The sequence below is a fragment of the Catharus ustulatus genome, chromosome 11, assembly GCF_009819885.2.
Source record: "Catharus ustulatus isolate bCatUst1 chromosome 11, bCatUst1.pri.v2, whole genome shotgun sequence".
Lineage (NCBI taxonomy): Eukaryota > Metazoa > Chordata > Aves > Passeriformes > Turdidae > Catharus > Catharus ustulatus.
In genome coordinates this window covers 2,998,113-3,017,295 of record NC_046231.1, presented here as the reverse complement: position 1 = coordinate 3,017,295, position 19,183 = coordinate 2,998,113, and the positions used below count along the sequence as shown (strand labels likewise).

The window sequence follows — 19,183 nt, the reverse complement described above, 5'->3', positions numbered from 1 at the left end:
ACTCTGTCTGCCTGGCTGCACCCCAGGGTATTACTTGTTTATTGTTCTTAACCTTGTGTCATCGTTTGGTTTGCAGCATGAAAGGCCAGAATGAAGTGCACAAACAATGACCTGGTGATGTTTAGAAGGTGCAGTTGTGCTGCTCGTGCCTGGGTAGTGCGAGAGTGTTCCTGGATCCCTCCTGTCACACACCTTGAAGTGAAGGATTTTTGATGTATTTCCTTTCCATGGGCTCCTCCCACAGAACACGGGACAGCTCTTGGCTGTTCTTTGGAAGTTTGGCAATACAGAAGGAGCCACTAAATGCAAGCTGCTGCTGTGTGAAATGAAAAGCTGCTTTTCAGAACTGGTGGAGTATGAGTGTCCTTAATTGGCTACTAGTCACCAACATTGTATTAGTGTAGAATTTTCCGTCTTAAACTTTCCTTTGCTCTTTAGAAAAAATATAAATTGAAGTGTTAATTAAGCTTTCAAGTAATTTAAAAACCCTCCATTTTTCAAATGACGATTTGTTCAACTCCTAATAGAGTAATGGTCATATGGAAGGAAGAATAGTTGGAAGGCACAAAATCTAAATGTTAAAATGGAGGAGAAATTCTTCCCAGTGCTTTGGCTCAGCAACCTAATATAGGCTCTGTCTTCACTAACGATTTTGGAGCCAGCTCATTAAATCAGTCTACAAACTGCTTTTTGCAGTGATACAAATTGGCTCTGCTGTCACACAGGGTTCTCAAGTTGTTTGTTTATACTCATTCAAAATTCTCTAACACAGATAAGCTTTTCTGGCTGCTTTTACAGAGACAATTCTTGATGCTTGCATTTTTAATTTACTTGGTGAATTTGAGTGCCATGTATGGACAAGAAAATACAGATTATTACAGAATGTACCTAGTGTCTGCCTGCAGTCAGTTCAATATCCCTTTTCTGCAGCAGAGCATGGAAAGGAATATTGGCCATTGGTGATTGACAGCAGTTAACCAGAGATTCATTAAGCTGTTCTGATGGAGGGTGAAGGAATTCCCAAAGCATGGAGAGAATCACCTTTATGAGGCAAATGACAACCATTCAGCAGAAAGAACTCTGGGCCCCGGTGACAAACAGCCCTGTGCGAGCTCATTTCCTAAAGAGCCACTACAACTTGCAGATGACCATTTAGTGTTTGTGGTGTTTCTGTGTGACATTTTAGCTTTATTTTATGAAACCATTCCATAGCTGAAACACAGAGATAGGTGCATCCTTTCATGGCGTCTCGCCTCTGACAGCTGGGAGCAGATTGATGTGCCATTTCAAGTTCTGACCTTTACAACAAAGACCTCTTGCTAACCATTTATTAGACTTCAGAAGATAAAATCAGCTTGTATTCAGTCTGTAGATACCACTATCTGCTTCAAGCCTTACTTCTACTGCCCCAGAATTTTAAATTTGGATTAGAAAACTGAATAAACATAGAATTAAGGGAAATTGATTTGGTTTTGTTCTGTTTCTGTGGTAGAGACATTTATTTTCTTCGCAGCTGAAAGGACAAAAAGCCCTCCATTTTGTGCATCAAAAATACAGAATGTGCAAGAAAGCAGGAACTAGGATCAGGACAATACAGCAAACTGTACACAAGTCAGTTACCTGATTTTTGCTTACCTGAGATTGTTTCTGGGCTGGTGCCTAAGCAGAATGACTACAGGGAGCTTATACCTGTAGACAAATGTACATGAGGGAGAGGCAATGCTTTGATTTGGAGGCCTTGATGCTTTTAAGGGAGGAACAGGATGAAGTAATTACATGTACTTGTAGATGTAACTTGATATCTGTTATATTAAAAGAAGAAAACTGCTGTTTAGATACGTGTTATCTTTATCTCTCCCACTGGCAGACTCCTTCACTCATGAGAAAAAGTTAGAAGTTTGCAGAGCAGTTTCCAAAAGAGAAGATCCTGATGGAACTGCTCTGCCAGTCCTCTTCAGCAACACTTGGAGATACCTGCAAACGTTAAGCAATTCCAACGCTGCAATGCTGGAGAAGAGACAGATCCCAGAAGCTTCTGTGGTAGCGCTTTGGCTTTGGGGGTGTGGGACTGACACCTTTACTGTGGGTAAGTGCAGGGTCAGAGCTCTGTGGGACACAGGGCTCACTGGCCTGCAGCGTTATTGGGGATTTGGAGAGGAGCTGCAAGCTGGAGAGTGCAGAGGATGCAGAATACAGAGACCAGACTTCATTGGTTACACTTGGGGAACAGCTCTATCCTTGCAAATTTGTTCATTGTTTTCAGTTAACAAATGATACCTTTATGATACCTTTATTATACCTCTAAAATACAACCAAATGTAAATGTAACTGGTGTTCTCAACAAACCAATGTCCTCCTCCTTCTGAAATGATCCTTCTTCTGAAGTGTGTTGTGTTGCCAGGTCACGAGGTCAGTGCTGGTAGCCTGCCTCATTTCTTAAATGGGTATGAAGAGGCACATACAGTCAAGCTCATACTTTTCACCACCAGAGCGGGGGTGGGGGAGGCAGGAAGCATGTGTCTGGCAGCCCAACCCTCATGCAGTGTTTCTGTTCTTTATTCAGTGTACTCATGCTCTCTGATTCCTTTGCTGGATGAAGATTTGTAGTTTTTTAATCAGGACTTCCATTTTATCATATCAAGAGAAATGGTAGCTACTTCAAGGGTCTGAAACCAGAAGCTGTATAACTTCAGACCTCCTTAAAAGTGCTAGGTGAGTGCACTGCTAACTGAGCTGACCAAGTAAATGATGGATTTATGCAAATGTAGTGGTTGCTAACTGATTGCATTGGAATATACAGTGACTGTGCCTTGTGAGTGCAAGGCATTATGGCCAGTGCCCTGTGCAGCCTCCAAAGCGTGACCCCATAAACTATGCTGGACAGAAATGTGATTATCTGAAATATGTAAGAGAAGTGGAAGATGAAGCTATAAAAGAAATAAGATACATATATGGTGCATTAATCATAAGTGCTTGGACAGATGTTGTCTGTCTACCCCAGCACGTTCACAAAGCGCCTGTTGTGACTGGAATTTTACAGGGTCTGTCCCAAGCTATGTTTGTGCAGCACAGTGAATAGCTGCAGTTGCAGTGAATAAGAAGAATGTAAAAAATGTTAAATAGTGTTTTATTGCAGATTTAGAATGAGAAATGACCTGTAAGCCTGCAGAGTGGTGTTAGTCAGAAATATTTTAAATAGTTGTGCCTAGCGAGGGCAGCCGTTCAAATACAGTGTGTGCTGTCTGCCAGAAGATGGTGCCCTAAAACACACTCTAGAACTGCAGTTTTTAGCAGCTGCGATCAACTGCAAATGAGAATTTTAAAAAACAGGTCAGAACAGAGTGATTTGCAAACAAATCACCCAAGACCAAATACATACTAATATCCAAACTTCATATTCCAAAATTTTCGCTTATACTTAAAAGTATTGCAACACAAATTAACATACAGGATCCAAATATGCAAAACAAAGCAATATAAACCCAATACAGCTACCACTTCAAAGAAAATCAAAGCTTCAATCTCCCATCCCAAAATATAAACACTTCTTAGCATAATTTTTAATTAATTTCACAAAGTTTTTTGGGGGGTTTGTGTTTGATTGGGTGTGGGGTTTTTTTCATCAGGCTTAAAACAGACCAGAGATAAAAGAAAAATCATTTATGTTCCTTACCAAGAAACCGATCAATTTTAAAAGTGGAAAACAGTTACCTTGTATATACCTTGTGTCAAGGTATAATTTCATTGATTTTTTAGTGCTGGAGACAAAGAAATAAATTGCAAAGAAGCAGGTAGCATCCAGTTCAGTAGGCAAATCTGCGGAGCAGCTTCAAATCGTTCAGCTGATGAAGTGAGACAAAGAGCTCTCTCCTGCATTGTGTCAGGTCTGATATAACACACACACCACAACACAAGTCATCGGGGTTTTGCCATTGTCTTCACCCGAGCTAAAGTTTCCACGGGGAGTTCTTACACTGACAGATTCCCTGCCTTGCTGGCAATAAACTGTTTGCAGCTCAAGGAAGCAAAGCCCAGCAGAGCAGCAGCTCAGCCTGGCTGCTGGCTCAGGCTGTGCTCTTGTAGCCACTGGCCATTGCAAGGAACAGGAGCGCTCTGCCTGGGAGGCCCAGGCAGCTGATCCTCACAGATCAATAACTCCACCTGGCCATTCTGCTCCCTTTAAGTCTTAGACAATGGAGTTTATTTAACAGAAGCAGCTGGCTTTCCTTAATATCTGATTTACTGAGATAACTTAAAATCAGGCGTAAGGATAACCACACCAAACCATGAAATGAAGTTCAGTTTTAATAACACTCCCACAGCTCTTGTGCTCTTAGTTGCAGAAGTGTCAGGCTTTTTGCAGGATATACATGTTACTGCTGGTTGTTATAATTTATAAGCAAGTATTTTGAGGGAGAAAACCACCCCAGGACTGTCAAGCTGTAAGTACCCAATAGCCTGGATTTTCATGTATCTAACAGTGAGGAGAATGATGAGGCTACTTAGTACAGCAACAGCAGCTTTAACTCCACTCTGTTTGCACAACCTGGTACAGCTGGTCCTCTGTGAGCAGTGCAGCAGTGTTGTATGTCCTGTGTAAACTGCAAGCATATTTATCCCACCTGTATGGCCCACACCTGGGCTGTAGTGTGGATAAATGTGAGCTTCTTCATGTGTGGGACACAAGTACAACTCCCTGGAGGGCCAGGAGCATTGTCGCTGCAGCAGGGCTCAGATGGTGGTACCACGATGTTACTTAGCAAGCATAAGCTTTCTAACAGTAAAAGTGATTTTTACCATTTGATCCACACTGCTTACTAAACAGGCTGTTTCCTTAGACTCCCCAGTATGTTTTTACGAGTTCATACCCAACAAAGCCAATGCTTTCTTGACTGAAGCACCAATACTTAGTGCAGAAACCTGCTGGCAGCAGAAACAGCACAGAACTAGCAAGGTGAGATTTGTGGCTCAGGACAGAGCTACAGAAGGACACTTGTTGTAAGTTTTGGCTTCAGCTCTGTCCTGCTGTAAGGATACCTGCCCAAAATGCTTCCTTGCATGAACACACGGGCAGGGGTTCTCAGCATGTCCTACCCAGTTTGTCAGATTCATAATAAAGCTATCTAGTGTTGTAATGTTAAATAACAACAAACAAACAACAAAACTGGCAAAACCCACAAACAAACAACGAAACCAAAACAAGACACCCTTAAAAGAGATTACACTTTCTTGACATGTGCTCTGATGGACCAACCTTCCAATCTGCCCATGAACCTCTCCAGTTTCTCGGGAAGACAACCTTACACAAACTGACTCCAAGTGGTGCTAAGTCAGTAACATGAGAGAACAGCCTTGTACAGGCCCCAGGAACGACTGAAAGAGCTCTGCAGCAGCACGCTTGAGGGCAGCAGGCCACGAGATGCCCACCGCCACAAAAAAACTTCATCCCAGGCAGAGCAGATGAAGCCTCAAGTTAAAGGTGGTCTCCATGTGCTCTGTGAGTGGAATTTCTCTTTGTTCTTGGAAGGGATGTGTCCATGTGATGTGGCTGACAGCAGTTTGTGTCTGTGCTGACAACTTTACCAGAGTCCATGGCTTGAATGGGATGGGGACTTGAGCTGCTGCTTTGATCCCCCCACAGCCAGGGCACATTTGCTGGGCAGAGTTTGCTGTGGTGCCCTGCGTGAGCAGGAGCAGCGAGGGACTGCACCAGGACACAGGGCTGCAAAGGTGCCTTCCACCATCACACACCTGCAGGCTACAGCTGAAATGTAACTTGTTCCACAAGTACCACACGTGCTAACAGCCGGTTTCAGAGATGGGCAAAAGTGCAATGAAAGATGTGAACATAGAGGAGTCATTGACCCCCAAGAATTGCTTATGTATGCCCACATGGATGTGGACTACCTCTGTCATGCCTAAGAGATTTGTTTTTCAGGTCTTGCTCTGCACATTTACATGGTTTGTTGGATTTCTTTTCCTACCACCCCTGCACACACAAGAAAACATATTGCAAATCAACTGCCCTCCGCTACTGGGGACACTTTTGAGTTCACAGTTGCTTTTAACCTTTAATTAGTTCTGATAACAGAATAACATGTTCTTGGCACAGCAGAGTGCCTACAGCTCAAACCTGAGCCATATTTCTCCCCTCACAGGGTGCTCAGCACCCAGCAGTGTAAAGACACCCATCGGGTACCTGTTGTTTTCAGGTTTCATCAGCATTTCTGCCATCAATGCAAATGATTGTCAGGGAGCTGCAAAACAAAAAACCAAAAAAAACCCCAAAAACCAAAAAAACCAAAAACCCTGTAGGCTATGGTTTGTATAGGGGGTCTTGGTTCAGTTGCCCTTTTGAGGGGCTGTTTTCTGACACCCTTTCCTGTTCAGCACACAGATGTAAATAGCAAGCGGCGCTGCGACGTTCGTCACCGATCAACAGATGAAGCTCTTGCAGTCACACACACAGTAGCTGCTTTTTTACACTCCCGTCAGCTCACAGATTGCTTTAGGCCACAATATGTTTATCATATGTCTTAGCGCTGCCTTTTTTTTTTTTAAAGACTTAATAAATAACTGGCAACAACCCTCAGCTGCCGTGCTGCAAACACAAGTCCTTTCAGCGGAGGCACCTGGCCAGCGCTGGGGACTCCGCACAGGTGCGGGGCCGCTCCCGCTCCGCGGCCCCGCAGCGATGCCGGTGTTTGTGCGGGGCAGCCCCGGCCGCAGGCGGGGCAGAGCTGCCTGTTCCCCAGGGGCCGCGGGTGCTGCCGCAGAGCTCCAGCGAGGGGCGCGGGCGGCGGAGCCCCCCCGGGCCGGGACCCCGAGCGCTCCTGCCCGGGCGCTCCGTGCGCGGCTCCCCGAGCCCCGCGTGGGGACCCCGGCGCGGTGACAGCCCCGCCGCCGGCCCCGGGCTGGGCTCGGCCGGCCCCAGCCGAGGAGGGAGCTGCCGACCCCGCCGCCGAGCAGCGCCGCGGCCGCCCTCTCCCTGACTGACTCGGGGAAAATCATTGTTTGGCTCCGGCATTAACTACATTCCAGCGGGACGCAGCGCCCAGTCTCCTTCCTCGCATTCCTGCCCCACACAAAGGAGTCCCTGCCTCGCCGCGCCCCGCGCTGCGCTGGCCGCGCCGCAGAGCCCCTCCGGGCCGGCCGCCGCCTTCGCCCCCGCCCGGGGGTGCGGGAGAGCCGCGGCCCCGCCGCGGGGCGGCCGCCGGGGGCGGCGGGGGCCGGGACCCGCCGAGCGCAAATTCCTCCGCGCAGCGCGCCATTGACTGGACCGAGCAACTTATTTAAGGCTGGAAAGTGACACAGGGGCGCCTCGTCTGCGCCGGCCGCGCTCCGCCGGGCAGCCCGGCCGCACCGAGCCCAGCGCCGCGGGATGCCGCCCGGGTGACCGCCCCGAGCCCGGCCGCCGCCTCGCCGCTCTCCGGACAAGGAGCCGAGTCCCGCCGCTGCCCCGCCAGGACCGCGGGAAGGGGCTTTCTTTTGGGGTGCTTTCTGTGTTGCCGGATTTGGGGATTTAAAAATTTTTTTTCTTTGCTTTTTGGCCTTTTTTTTTTTTTCCACCCCTCTTCTTTCTCCGCTCCGAGCTGCGCTTTCGCGGAGAGTTCACCGCCCTCCCCCGCCCCGCGCCGCCGGGCTCCGGCCGAGCATGGAGAAGTACGAGGAGGACATGGCACTGAAGGCCACCAAGTTCATGGAGGACCTGTCTCTGTACGAGCCCTGCCCGGAGGGTCCGTACGGCCGGGGCGGCCGCCGGGACCTGGCGCTGCACCCCGACCTGGAGGAGACCAAGCGGGTCATCGCCGCCCACATGACGGCGGAGCAGCGGGGCCGGAAGATGAACGGCACCGCCGCGCCGCCGCCCGCCGAAGGCTTCCCCGCCGCCGCCCCCTGCGGCAAAGCCGCCCCGCTCCGCGCCAACGGCCGCGCCGCCGCCGAGCCGCCCGCGGGCCCGCCGTGCTGCGAGGAGGGGCTGTGCACCCGCTCCGAGGTGGCGCTGCCCTGCTACAGCGGCTTCACCGACAAGGGCAAGCGCTACTCGGCCGAGGGCTACCGCTACGCCGCGGGCAGCGCCTACGAGGGCGGCTACGTGGCCAAGGGCGGCGGGCGGGCGGCCGGCGGCCCGGACGGCAAGTTGGGCGCCGCCAGCCCGCGGGCCAGCCTGGCCGCCGCCTCGTCGGGCCCCGCCGCCGAGCACGGCAAGTTCTCCAGCCCGCGCTCCAGCCTGGGCGGCGCGGTCGCGCTGCCCTACGAGAAGTTCTCCAGCCCCCGCTCCAGCCTGGTGGTGCCCGGGCAGGACAAGTTCGGCAGCCCCCGCGCCAGCCTGGTGCAGTACGACGGAGCCGCCCTAAGCCCCCGCTCCAGCTACGCCAGCACGGCCAGCGACACCAGCAAACACTCCAGCCCCCGCGCCAGCCTCACCGGCTACGACGGCGGCGGCAGCAAGCCCAGTAGCAACCGCACCAGCGGCATCAGCATGGGCTACGACCAGCGCCACGCCAGCCCCCGCTCCAGCACCGCCAGCCAGTACTCCTGCACCGCCAGCCCCCGCTCCAGCTACTCGGACTGCAGGTACGGCCCGCCGGGCAGCGCCGAGCCCGAGGGGGCGGGCGGCCCCGGGCTCGCCCTGGCCAGCCCCCGCTCCAGCCTCTGCGGCCCCGAGGGCCGCGGCTCGGCCGGCCCCGCCGTGGTCAGCCCCCGCTCCAGCATCTCCAGCCAGAGCTCGCGGAGCTCCCGCGGCTCCATGAGCGCCTACCCCGAGCTACAGCTGCCGTCGCCCCGCTCGTCGCTGCTGGGGCCCGGCCTGCCGGAGGACGGCGCCGTGCCCGAGCTGGGGGACGTGTACCACCGCATCCATGCTCAGTCCCCGCCGCGGCACGACCAGCAGCACCCGGCCGGCGCCCCCGAGCCGCCGCCCCCCTACGCCTACAGCCCGACCAAAGGCTCCGCTTCGGCTCCCAAATTCAAGCTCCCCTACCAGGTGACGCCGTGCCGGGAGAGCGGCCCCAGCCAGGCGGAGAGGCGGCTGGAGGCGCTGACGCTGGAGCTGGAGAAGGAGCTGGAGATGCACATGAAGAAGGAGTACTTCGGTGAGTGGGGCGGGGGGAGCGGGCGGCTGGAGGGCGGCGGTGTGCGGGGCCTGCCGTGTCACAGAAGGCGGGTGTGCGATGCCCGGGGCTGCTCTGGACCAGGTGCCTGCTGAAGTCTCGCACGGCCACAGACACTGTCTGGTGTCCGAAGTGCTTGCACCATAGTTCAGTCCCGGTATGTGAACTCTCTCCCGTCTCTTCCTAACGCGGTTTCCCGGGATGTGTGATGCTTCCCTTTGCACGTGCGGATGGGAGATCTGGCTGAAATGTGGCGAGAGCTGTTTGTGCAGTGGGGCTTGCAGTGACTCTCGTTTGTCTCCCTTCCTTACGGGCTGCTGAAGCTTTTCTGCTAACCTCCTGCATCCCAGGGGCTGTGGGGTTTGCGATCCTGGCCTCGGTCTGTGGTAACTTTTGTAGATGATGAGTGTAGCTGGTGGAGCAGTTGTGTGCTCGTTGAATGAAATCTTTGTGCTAGCTCGCAGTACCTGTGGGAGCCCAGCATTGTTCCTGCCCCGCGAGGCCTCGCACGGTCTGCTCAGCACCAGGGACATCCCTGGGACCAGAGAGGAGCTGGGAGGAGAGGAGCCCTCGCTGAGGTTAAATCGGCCTCTTGGTCATCTGAATTCTTTATGGAAGAGTGACTTCTTGAAATGCGGATGAGTGCACGTGTTTTAAAGCCACACTAGTTAGGATTAGGCTTCCCTGTCTTTCTTACTTTGTACAGGACAGCAAAGGCTGAAAACACGTGAGAAGCTGATCTTGGAGCTCTGGTGAGCCGGGGCAGCGCTCGGGAGCGGCTCCTTCGCTCCCGGCTCGAGCCGGAGCGAGCGAGGGCTCCGCGGTACCCCCGGGAGGAGGAGGAGGAGGAGGAGGGATGGCAGGTGAGGGCTGTGGGTGAGGCAGCCCCACCCCAGCCCTGTGGGGGAATGGCTGGCTGCGTGCTCTGTGTGCTGCCGGCGTGGGGAGAGCCTGCTCCGTGCCCGAGGATGGAGCTGGGCCGTACCGTGGCGGTCCCTTGGCGGTCGATTCAGGCGCCGGGCTCAGAGTGCTTTTGGTGTGCTGTGCAGGGAAGGAAGAAGCTGCAGGGCTGCCTTCATTGTCTGCGAGAGAGACCTGGGCCGGTCAGTGGGGGTAGTAGCTAAGTGAGCAACAACCTCTCTACCACGAACACCTTTCTGTAATCTGCAGTGGCAGAGTTTCTGCAGGCTTTTGTGCCCACACAAAGGAGGCTGAATGCAGTGCTTACTGCCTTCCTTCGTCTGTCTGGGGCTGATGAGGAAGCTGATGGATCACCCGGTGCAGGGCTGGCACCTGGCAGATGCTCCTCAGCAGCTGGGGGATCCTGCTGGGAGCAGTTCTGCTTCCCTTCCGAGCATGTGCATGGGGCTTGTAACACACGACCTGCAGGAAATGTTACCTTTACCTTCGGCATTTCCATGGCACAGTGAGAGACTGAGGAATAAAATGTAAGAATAAGAAACAAGTTATGTCTTGAGCCTGTGGGAGGTGTTTCTAGTGGCCTGGGAAAACTGGATGTGTGATCAGGGGCTCCAGGAGCAAATGTGGGGACTCTGTGTTGTGGATAGAGTTTCTTATTTATCAGAGTTTGGCTGTTGTGAGTGCCCCTGCTTGCAGGTGTGCTCCATAGGGAGGTGTTGCAGCAAACCCTGGGAGATGCAGGATGAGCCTGTGCCTGGGAAGCCTCTGAGCTGCTCTGCAGGCTCCTGCTGTGGCAGCATGAAGGACCACTACTGTGACTTCCACCCTAGAAGCAGATGAAACCACAAAACTGGGGTGCTATGAAAGAGAAAGTTGCTTTCTGTGAATTGTTGAGGTTTTGAGAATGGTGGATTTGATCCCACGTCTTTGGTTCAGATGATCCATGTAGGTGAATATTGAGTTTTGGCTGAGCCAGTCCATGAGAGGCTAGCAGGGCTGACCACAGGCTGTTGGTCAGAGTCAAGCAGAGTGAGAACAGAATAGGGAGAAGTCTGGTTTTAGTTTGACTTAACCAAGAGTGTCTTAAGTTAATAAGAAGAAGCAAGGAAAATGCATTGGTTTTAATTGCAGTTTGTATGTGCTGCTGCTGTGGAGTGTCTGCTTAGCTAGTGCTGGTGACTGGCACACTCCAGAGGCAGTGGTGGGTGTTCTTTGGTAACTGTGGAGAGCAGAAGTGTTGAGCCAACAGGTCCAACAAGGTAGAGGGAACAGAGGAGATGCTTTACTGCTTCTTAATTAGATGAGCTAAATTGTCTAACGAGTAAATGCTGATATGAGGACACCAGGTATTTACTGTGCTCTGTGTCCTGTCATCATGTTGTTGTCTTCTCCCCACATCCCCAGTGAAATTAAAAATTGAGCAGTGTGCTGTTTGAAACTGAGGCCAAGGGACAGGCCAGCTCTGCTTGGAGGAGGAGCAGCTCTACCCTGGTTGTGGATCAGTCTGTATGAGTGTTCTCCTAAGGGTGCTGGTGCTGGCAGGTCCTGGCTGCTTTCCCACACCTCCCTGCTCTGCTTCAGGAGGGACCTGTAGTCTGGGACAGATAAATACAAATGGGGGAGGAGTGCAGGGTCTGATCTCCAGAGAGGCTCTGGGGGAGCCAAGCCAAGCAGGGTGCAAGCCCTCAGGTCTGGTGGGCTCACAGCTGTCTGCCTGAGCAGTGCTGTGCTGGGAGCTTTGCTTTACTGCTCCAGCTTCTCCATCATCCCCTTCCTTCTCCCGGGCTTCAGTGCATCTGTAGAGAAAAGGAAGATGCCCTCCTACACCTGGTTTAATCTGAGTAAAGATGCCAGTGCTGCCAAAGGAAGGCAGTTGGACAGATGAGGGGACAGCACCATTCCACTCCCAAGCGCTCCCACCAACACCCTGCAGCCACCTGCACTCACTGATCTGATGAAAAATCCTGCAGAAGAGGAAGGGGAAGAGGGAGGGCTGTCTGGGGCTGGATTGGTGAGCTGCTCCAGCTCATCCTTGTGAAAGAGGTGGCTGGAGCTGACCCCAGGCAGAAGGCTCCAGAAAGCTGAGCCCCTTCCTTTGGCAGCAGCCTAATTGGGTGAAGCTTTGAGACTTTGTTCCCTTGTAGCTGCTTCCTGTGCATTCCCTACCCAAACTCCTTCCTTCTTAACCCCCTGAGACCCCCTGTCAAGGTACTGACAGTTTAGTAAATGTGCTTGGTTTAGTGACAGATGCTGAGAAGTGAGGTAATAAAAAGCACTTTCACTCATTTTCATAACTCTTTTGAGCTGAACATTGTTATAAGGTGAGTTGAAAGTTGTTTCAGGAATGTTTTTTAAATTGCATGTTCCTCCGAGGCATCAGCAGGACATTGGTGGGTGTTGGAAACTCATGAGCTCAGGCACTGTCTTAAATTCTGTTTTCTCTGCAGAATACTTCAGTCGATGTCTAGGTGTTGAAAAAAAAGTGTAAGGTTGAAGTTGTATTTTGGCACACCCATCCCAGCTGTGCATCCTTGTGGGACTGTCTGTGAACCTATGGCTTGTCAGCTGCCAGCAGGGAAAGGTCCATGTTGAGAGTTGGATTTGGCTGTTTTGGAAGCAGATCTGTGCTGGTGTGCTGTCAACAGTGGCAGGAGGGTGGGTGGAGGGGTGCAGGCAGCACTCACACTGCTGGCAGCCCTGCTGTGCTGCAGCCATCCCCCAACAAAGGCTCTGCTCATCTTGGTGCTGCACTCCAGCACAAGAAGTGGCTTAATTGCCACATTGTCCTCTGCCAGAGCTGCAAGAGGCACCTGATCCTGGGGAGCTGGGGGTGCAGATGTCCAGGGAGAGCAAGTCTGCAGCTCTGCTGCTGTCCTTCAGCTCCCCTTGTGCAGGGAGTGCGCTTTGTGAAGGTGCTTCTCCCCATCTCTGCACATCCAGAGCCTTCCCCACCCCTGGCTGCCGCCTCACCCTGCCTCTCACCCTGAGAGGCAGGAGCAGAGTGAGTTCATACCAGTGTGGTGCTGCTCAAGTGATCCTGTCACAGAGCTGCCACCTTCCCTGCCTTCCACAGGCATCATCTTCACCCTGCAGGAAAAGGCAGGGGATCTGAATTCCTGGGGAATGAAGGGGATTTGCCAGGGGAAGAATGATGTTTCAGAATGAGACACAAAGTCTGAATTCTGTTAATAATGCAGTCCTGAGTCTAGCACAGCCCCTGCCTACCCTGGTGAGTAGCCTTGACTTTGGAGAACTCTCTTTTTCCAGAAAGGCATCCAGCAGTACCAGCACATGTTCTTTGGAGCACCACCAAGAAACAGTGCTGATAACATGGTGTTGAAATGCCTTTGGCCTGGTAGGTGAGGGAAGGGAAGACCTGGTGAAGGGAAGGAATAAATCTCTAGACCCATCAGGTCCTCTCTGCCCTTTATGTGCACAGTCCTCCCTGTAAATCTGGATTTGAGCCCTGCAGTATGCTCATGAATTCAGAGCTGTATGGTTGTGCTTGTTCTGTGTGTGCAGATTGATGTGATGGGAGGATGTTTATGCCAGTGAGACCAAAATTAAGGCAGGTAACAGTAGTGAGTATCTAAAAGCTGTATTTGCATAGAGATGGAATTTGGATGAAATTTAGGTGAGCTTGCAGTTGGTGACCAGAACACCTGAGAGATTTGCTGTGGAGTTGTTTTCAGTCTTAGGAATTCTTGAAGGTCTCTTTGTGAAATGTTAGATCTTTCCTGTTTCTGTCAAAGTAGAAGTAAAGATTAATACATTGTATTGTTTGGGGGGATAAGCAAAGATTTATTGTTCGGTAATTACTTTATATTTCTCTTTTGCTGGGCTTAGAAATGCATTCAGTGTTGGTAAGCAGCTGTTGTCCTTCAGCATTTGCAGTTGAGGCTGTCCTGAGAAAAAAATTGCCTTTGATAGGCAAACACTTTAATAGAAATAAACTCACATGGTCTCCTGAAGTGCTCAAACAGGCTGTGTATCTCAGGGTTTTGTTCTTTTCTAATCTCCCCATTACAACGGGAAAATACATTGCTGCAACTAATCTGAGAGTGGTCAGGCTTTTCTGAGCCCTCTCCAAAGAGCAAGAAAGCCCTCAACAAGGGGCCAGGCAGGGGAGGTGTTCATGGGGCAGGTGCAGGACGAGCTGCAGTGGGAGGTGCTGGGGTACCTGTGCAGTAGCAGCATCCTTGTGGCTCAGGACTGCCAGGAGCCTCTCCCCTGAATGGGGCAAGGAAATCATGGTACAGTGATAAAGTCTGCAGCTGGAGCATCATCCAGAGAGAGGGAGGAGTAGGAAAGTGGGGGGAGAGAACAGAGAAGGAATTGATGTGAAAAAAGCGCACAGGATAACAGCGGTCTACAGAGCTGGGAAAAGGAGTCTTGTCTGTGGCATGAGATGTGCTGTGAGGGATGCTCCTGAGATGGCTTCTTGCAATCCCTGCTAGCCATGCACATCCTTATTACTCTTCCTGAACCTGGGAAGTGATGTAATAACAGCAGGGGAGAGCTGTGGAATATGTATGGTTTCATTTTATCAAAGTACTAGATACATGTAACATGTACAATTAACATGAAATGGGAATTTGGATGCCTGTAACTTGGACAGAAGCCTCTGTTATGAACGGAGACAAACCTGTTCTTATCTTCAGTTGCATGACACTTGACTGTGGATGGGGAATTACTTCATAGCAAATGGGTTTTTTGTTTCTTTTTATTGCATGTGCTTTTACTCTGTTGCAAAAGCACTGTGTATAAAAGGGAAGAAGAAAAGCATTCTTCCAAAGAGCTGCCGGGTGTTTGATTAGAGGTACCAAGGTGAGTTCCAGTGCAGAGGTTTGTGTCTGCAGGAGGATTTGGTGCAGGCAGGAGCTCTGTGTTCCTGTGTGTTCCTATGTTCCTGCTCCAGGCTTTGGAGCCAGGCTGGGCAGGGGAGGGAAGGTCTGCAGGGCTGAGTGGAGCCTGTGCTGCAGTTTGCCTTGGAGTGGGAATGCTGTGAGAAACACTGAGCAATTCTTTGCTTCTGCTCAGCTTTTGTCACAACCTGCAAGCCAAGGCTGTGTTGCTTTCCTCAAGGATAAATCCCAGAAGTAACATCAGGCTTTTAAAAATACCCTTCCCCCTTTGCCTAGCCCGTCACCCCCCAAAAAAAAAACCCCAACCCAGTCAGTTCTGCTGTCTCAGCTGGGTCAGGGAGACATCCTAAGCAAGACTGAAAGTCAAAAATGCTTCTGTAGCAGAGTTGAACTTGTATTGGCAGTTGTCTGCCTCACCTCTGTGCTGGATTTTCCAGAGATTTTTGGGTGTGAATGTCCCATTTGAGGTCCAGTCACTCACTGGAGGGTCATACACAGTGATATGTGAATTGGGAGGAAGTCCCACTTTAATGACTTTAATGGGTTCAATGGACACTGTAGTTTGCAGAATAGAAATGGAAATAGAACAGAAATTCTCTGCTGTGAAGGAACAGATAACTGTCTGAGTAAATGTTTTCATAATTTGATTGAAGTTGATTTTTTTTTCAGTGGAAAACATCCCTGAAGTTGTATAATTTTTACATCTAAAATGTGTAAATAGTACAAGTTTGTGTGTTACCACTGACGGCTTCATGGCAGCGGGTCTAGGCTGAAATCCTTAACATCCACAGTTAATAAATTAGGATGTAAATGTCTCTTAGCTGTGTGCATGTTGGGTACTTAGAAAACATTCTCAAAGGAAGAGAATTTGCCTAATCCTAAAGTGATTGTTTTTTTAAAATCCTAAAATGATTATTTAAAAAATGTCCCAAACTTGGTAAAAGTGATTTTCAGGTATATAATAGGATTGTTCAGCAATGGAAAGAAAATAAACTAACAGTGATAAGCCAAATAGTTTTACTAAGATCAGAACATTTATGCAGACATTTAATAAGCTCCAGGCTTGGTCTTCTGCCTGCATCAGATGTCCCAAATATCTCAGGACAGCACTTCACAGCATGTTGGCAGAGTCTGGTTGGTTGTGTCCAAAATAATTTAATGTTCTGTGGCTGGAGAAACTGAGTGTCTTAGAGTATGATGATTTTTGTGCCCATCCTGGACAAAGTGCCTCCTCTGTGACAGGGATGGGGATGTGTGAAATCAAGCAAAACTGAAGCAGCCAGAAGGATGGGATTCAGGAATGTGCATGTAAGGTTATCAGGAGCTTGAAAGGCTCTCTTTGGAGGGCTGTGTGCAGCTGCCTGAAAGGTTCAAGTCCTGACAGGACCATGGTACCTGGGGTTGTGATGTGGCGTTGCTTGGAGCTGCTCCAGGGGTGTGACAGCTCCTGGGGCTGGCAGCAGGATTCCTGCTGGCTTATTAGCCTTCAGCTCTGAACAGAATTAGCAAATGTGCTAATGATCAACCAATAAATGTGGTGTTTGGCTGGATTTGTATGCTATTTTTCAATGTGCCTGTGTGGGTGCTGTCTCTGGAAGTGGATTTTCTTTTTTTCTACATTGGAGCAGATAGTTCCATTCTGTGGCATGTGTTATCTCTTCTTATTAACCTCACTGGGTTGTTTTAGCTCCCTGCCAGCATAACCTTGCTTGTCACTGTGCTGAGACTGAGCACAAAAAAGTGGCCAAGCAAGTCATGCATCTCTTCCAGCTGGAGTATTTCACCTTGTCTGAAACTTCATTCCTTGTTTTTTGGAGCAGTTTTTTACTAAATCTCTCATGTCACATTTATGCTTTCCAGCAAACTTTTAAGAAAAGGCCTATGACTCATTAAGGAGAAAGCCCCAGAGCACAAACACCCATTTAATGCTCAGCTGACAGCTGCTGTGCACAGCAAGGTGGAAGGGCTTGCACAGGGGGACTCAGCTGGGGGGTGGGGATTTATTGCTAGTGACACCTATTTCCGAATTTGAGATGCTGCAAAAGTTCTTATTGGCAGGCTTTGCATGAAAACCTGTAGGCAGTAGGGTTTGAGCCTCTGTTTGGTGGGGCTGGGATGGGGCACAGGGGCCACTGTCCCACCCTCCTGCTGCTGAGGGAAGGGGCAGCTCTGCCTGGCCAAAATCCATCTTGAGCTGGTGGGGTTGGTGCTGCCCAGCAGGGCTGAGCTACCCCTGATGGTGCAGCTGGGCTCAGGGACCCAGCAGAGAATTGAGTTCCTCAGGTGCCAGAGATAAGAAACCAAGTGACTTTGTGTGCTAGTTTTATATTAATTAGTATTTAGAAGAAGGTAGGAAGGTTTTCTTTATGCCCTTTAATTTTTAGGCCTGCCTTACTTTTACTCCTAATTCTATCTCACAGCAAAAGTAAGTATATTAAAATTAGCAAATCTAAACCACTACACTAAACTTGCTTTCAAACTGAAACCAAGACACTTTGAAAGAGGGATATGATTGAGTTGGAGTGACAGCACAAATATTTTATCATCTCCAGCCTTAATTGTGAAGTGTTTAATTGCAGGCAGGAGCAGAGCAATGATTTGGGGTTAATGTGTGTGTGTTTGGGAATGTGGGGAGAAGTGCAAATGTAAAGGGTGTTAATATCAGAGGTTAGCATGAAACAGGGAATGGATCAAATGGACAGCCAGGAGACATTTAATGGGTTAAAAAAGGTCATGTCTCGCATGTAATATTGCTCTTTTAATAATTTGGCTGCACAAACCTTGTTTCAGTTCAGAATGTATTTATAGTTTTTTGGGAAAGTAGATGGCTATTGTGGAAGAACTGCTAGGGACTTTCATTGTTTCCCAGCCATCCAAACATTTATTTATTTGGTGAACTGTTTCACTGCTGACACCTCAGAACTCCTGGAAAGAGAAAACAAGATGTTTTCTCCTTTTAATGTGGTCACTTGAAAAAATTAGAAAATTTCAAAGTTAAAATGAAGAGAGACAAAATACCATTCCTAAATGCAGTTTGACAGTTGTGCATGTTTAGATGCTTCAGCTGGCTTGGATCATATTTCCTGTGGTCTGTGGAGAGCCTGTGGCCTCTCCCAGGCATGGGAAATACCCTTTTGTTCTGGTGGTCATGGCACAAAGTTTTCCCCTGTGCTGCAGCTCGTCCTCAGGGGTGCCAGGAGTGAAGCTGCTGGGCTGGGTGGTCCTGGCTCTTTCTCTGTGCTGGCCCTTCCCAAGGGGGCATCAGGCAGGGATCCCTGCTTGGGTCAGGTGCTGTTGGCACACAGCTCGTGGATGTCCCAAATTCTAATGCCAGGAATTTGAGGCTCCTGTCTGTGTGTGTGTGGATTGGAAACCTTTGGTAGGAAGGGATTTCTAACCAGGTGGGAGAAGTCTGGAGTGACTGTGATAAATCAAACATGGACTTGGCTGAGCTGAGACAACCAAGGGCTCTGCTGCTGAGGCTGGTTCTGCTTTCTTGGCCTTGTGGAGATGACATTACCTTCAGCAGCATTAGAGCAGGATCTTGTTTTTTTGTGTTCTGCTGGTGTGAAATTCCTGCTAAATCCATTGGTTTGGGTCAAATATTGAATGACTGGAAAATAATCACTGATATGGAGTAGTTCTGAGCAAGGGGATAGTGAATAAACTCAGTCACTCTCCTGTGGTTACCCCTGCTCACAGAAGTGTGTTAACCTGGCCATGTGCTGCTCTCTGCTGCCCTGCCTGTCCTTGTCATCACCATGGAATGCAGCAGGATCAGACCCATTGTCTGTGAATGCTCTCACTGTCAGTCTTTCCATCTCTCCACAGCTGTGCTGGTTCAAAGAGAATGGTGATTTTTGGTTTTCTTTAAAGAAAAAGGAAAGAAGCAAAAGATACTAGAGTGCAATGTCAGCTAAGACAAAATAACTGTGTGAGTAGGAAGTGGAAAGATCTGTAATTGGTTAAAATCTTGGATTCTCAGTGTTTCTCTGCATTTGCTCCTAACCTTGTGTAACCTTGCTCTAATCCCAGATGTAGGTGCATTCTCATGTGTAGGTGGGGCAAACAGGCAGTTCCTCAGGGAACCAGGCAGAAGTTTTGATGAATGGCAATAACTATTGCAGCTCTATGTTTCTTTATTTGTTTTTGCCAGGCAGTTATGTGAAAATTCCCTGCAGTTGGTGGGTTGCCCGTTTTTAATCAAAGCCGTGTTTCCCAAATCTACACACTCAATAGAAAACAGACCTGCACACCAATCAAGTGTGTTAGAGTCCATATTTG

General features: G+C 49.9%; 1 protein-coding gene across 2 annotated transcripts in view; it reads left to right on the top strand.

The window, feature by feature from the left end:
* The first annotated feature begins 7,407 nt into the window (after positions 1 to 7,407).
* LOC117001538 (WT1 interacting protein) overlaps positions 7,408 to 19,183 on the top strand; it is an 83,372-nt gene continuing 71,596 nt past the window's right edge. Inside the window, exon 1 of one of the 2 annotated variants that reach the window (XM_033069957.1) lies at positions 7,408 to 9,095. In XM_033069957.1, the coding sequence (XP_032925848.1) occupies positions 7,655 to 9,095 (1,441 nt within the window). In that variant the 5' untranslated portion in view covers positions 7,408 to 7,654. The other variant, XM_033069960.1, reaches the window with a different exon arrangement.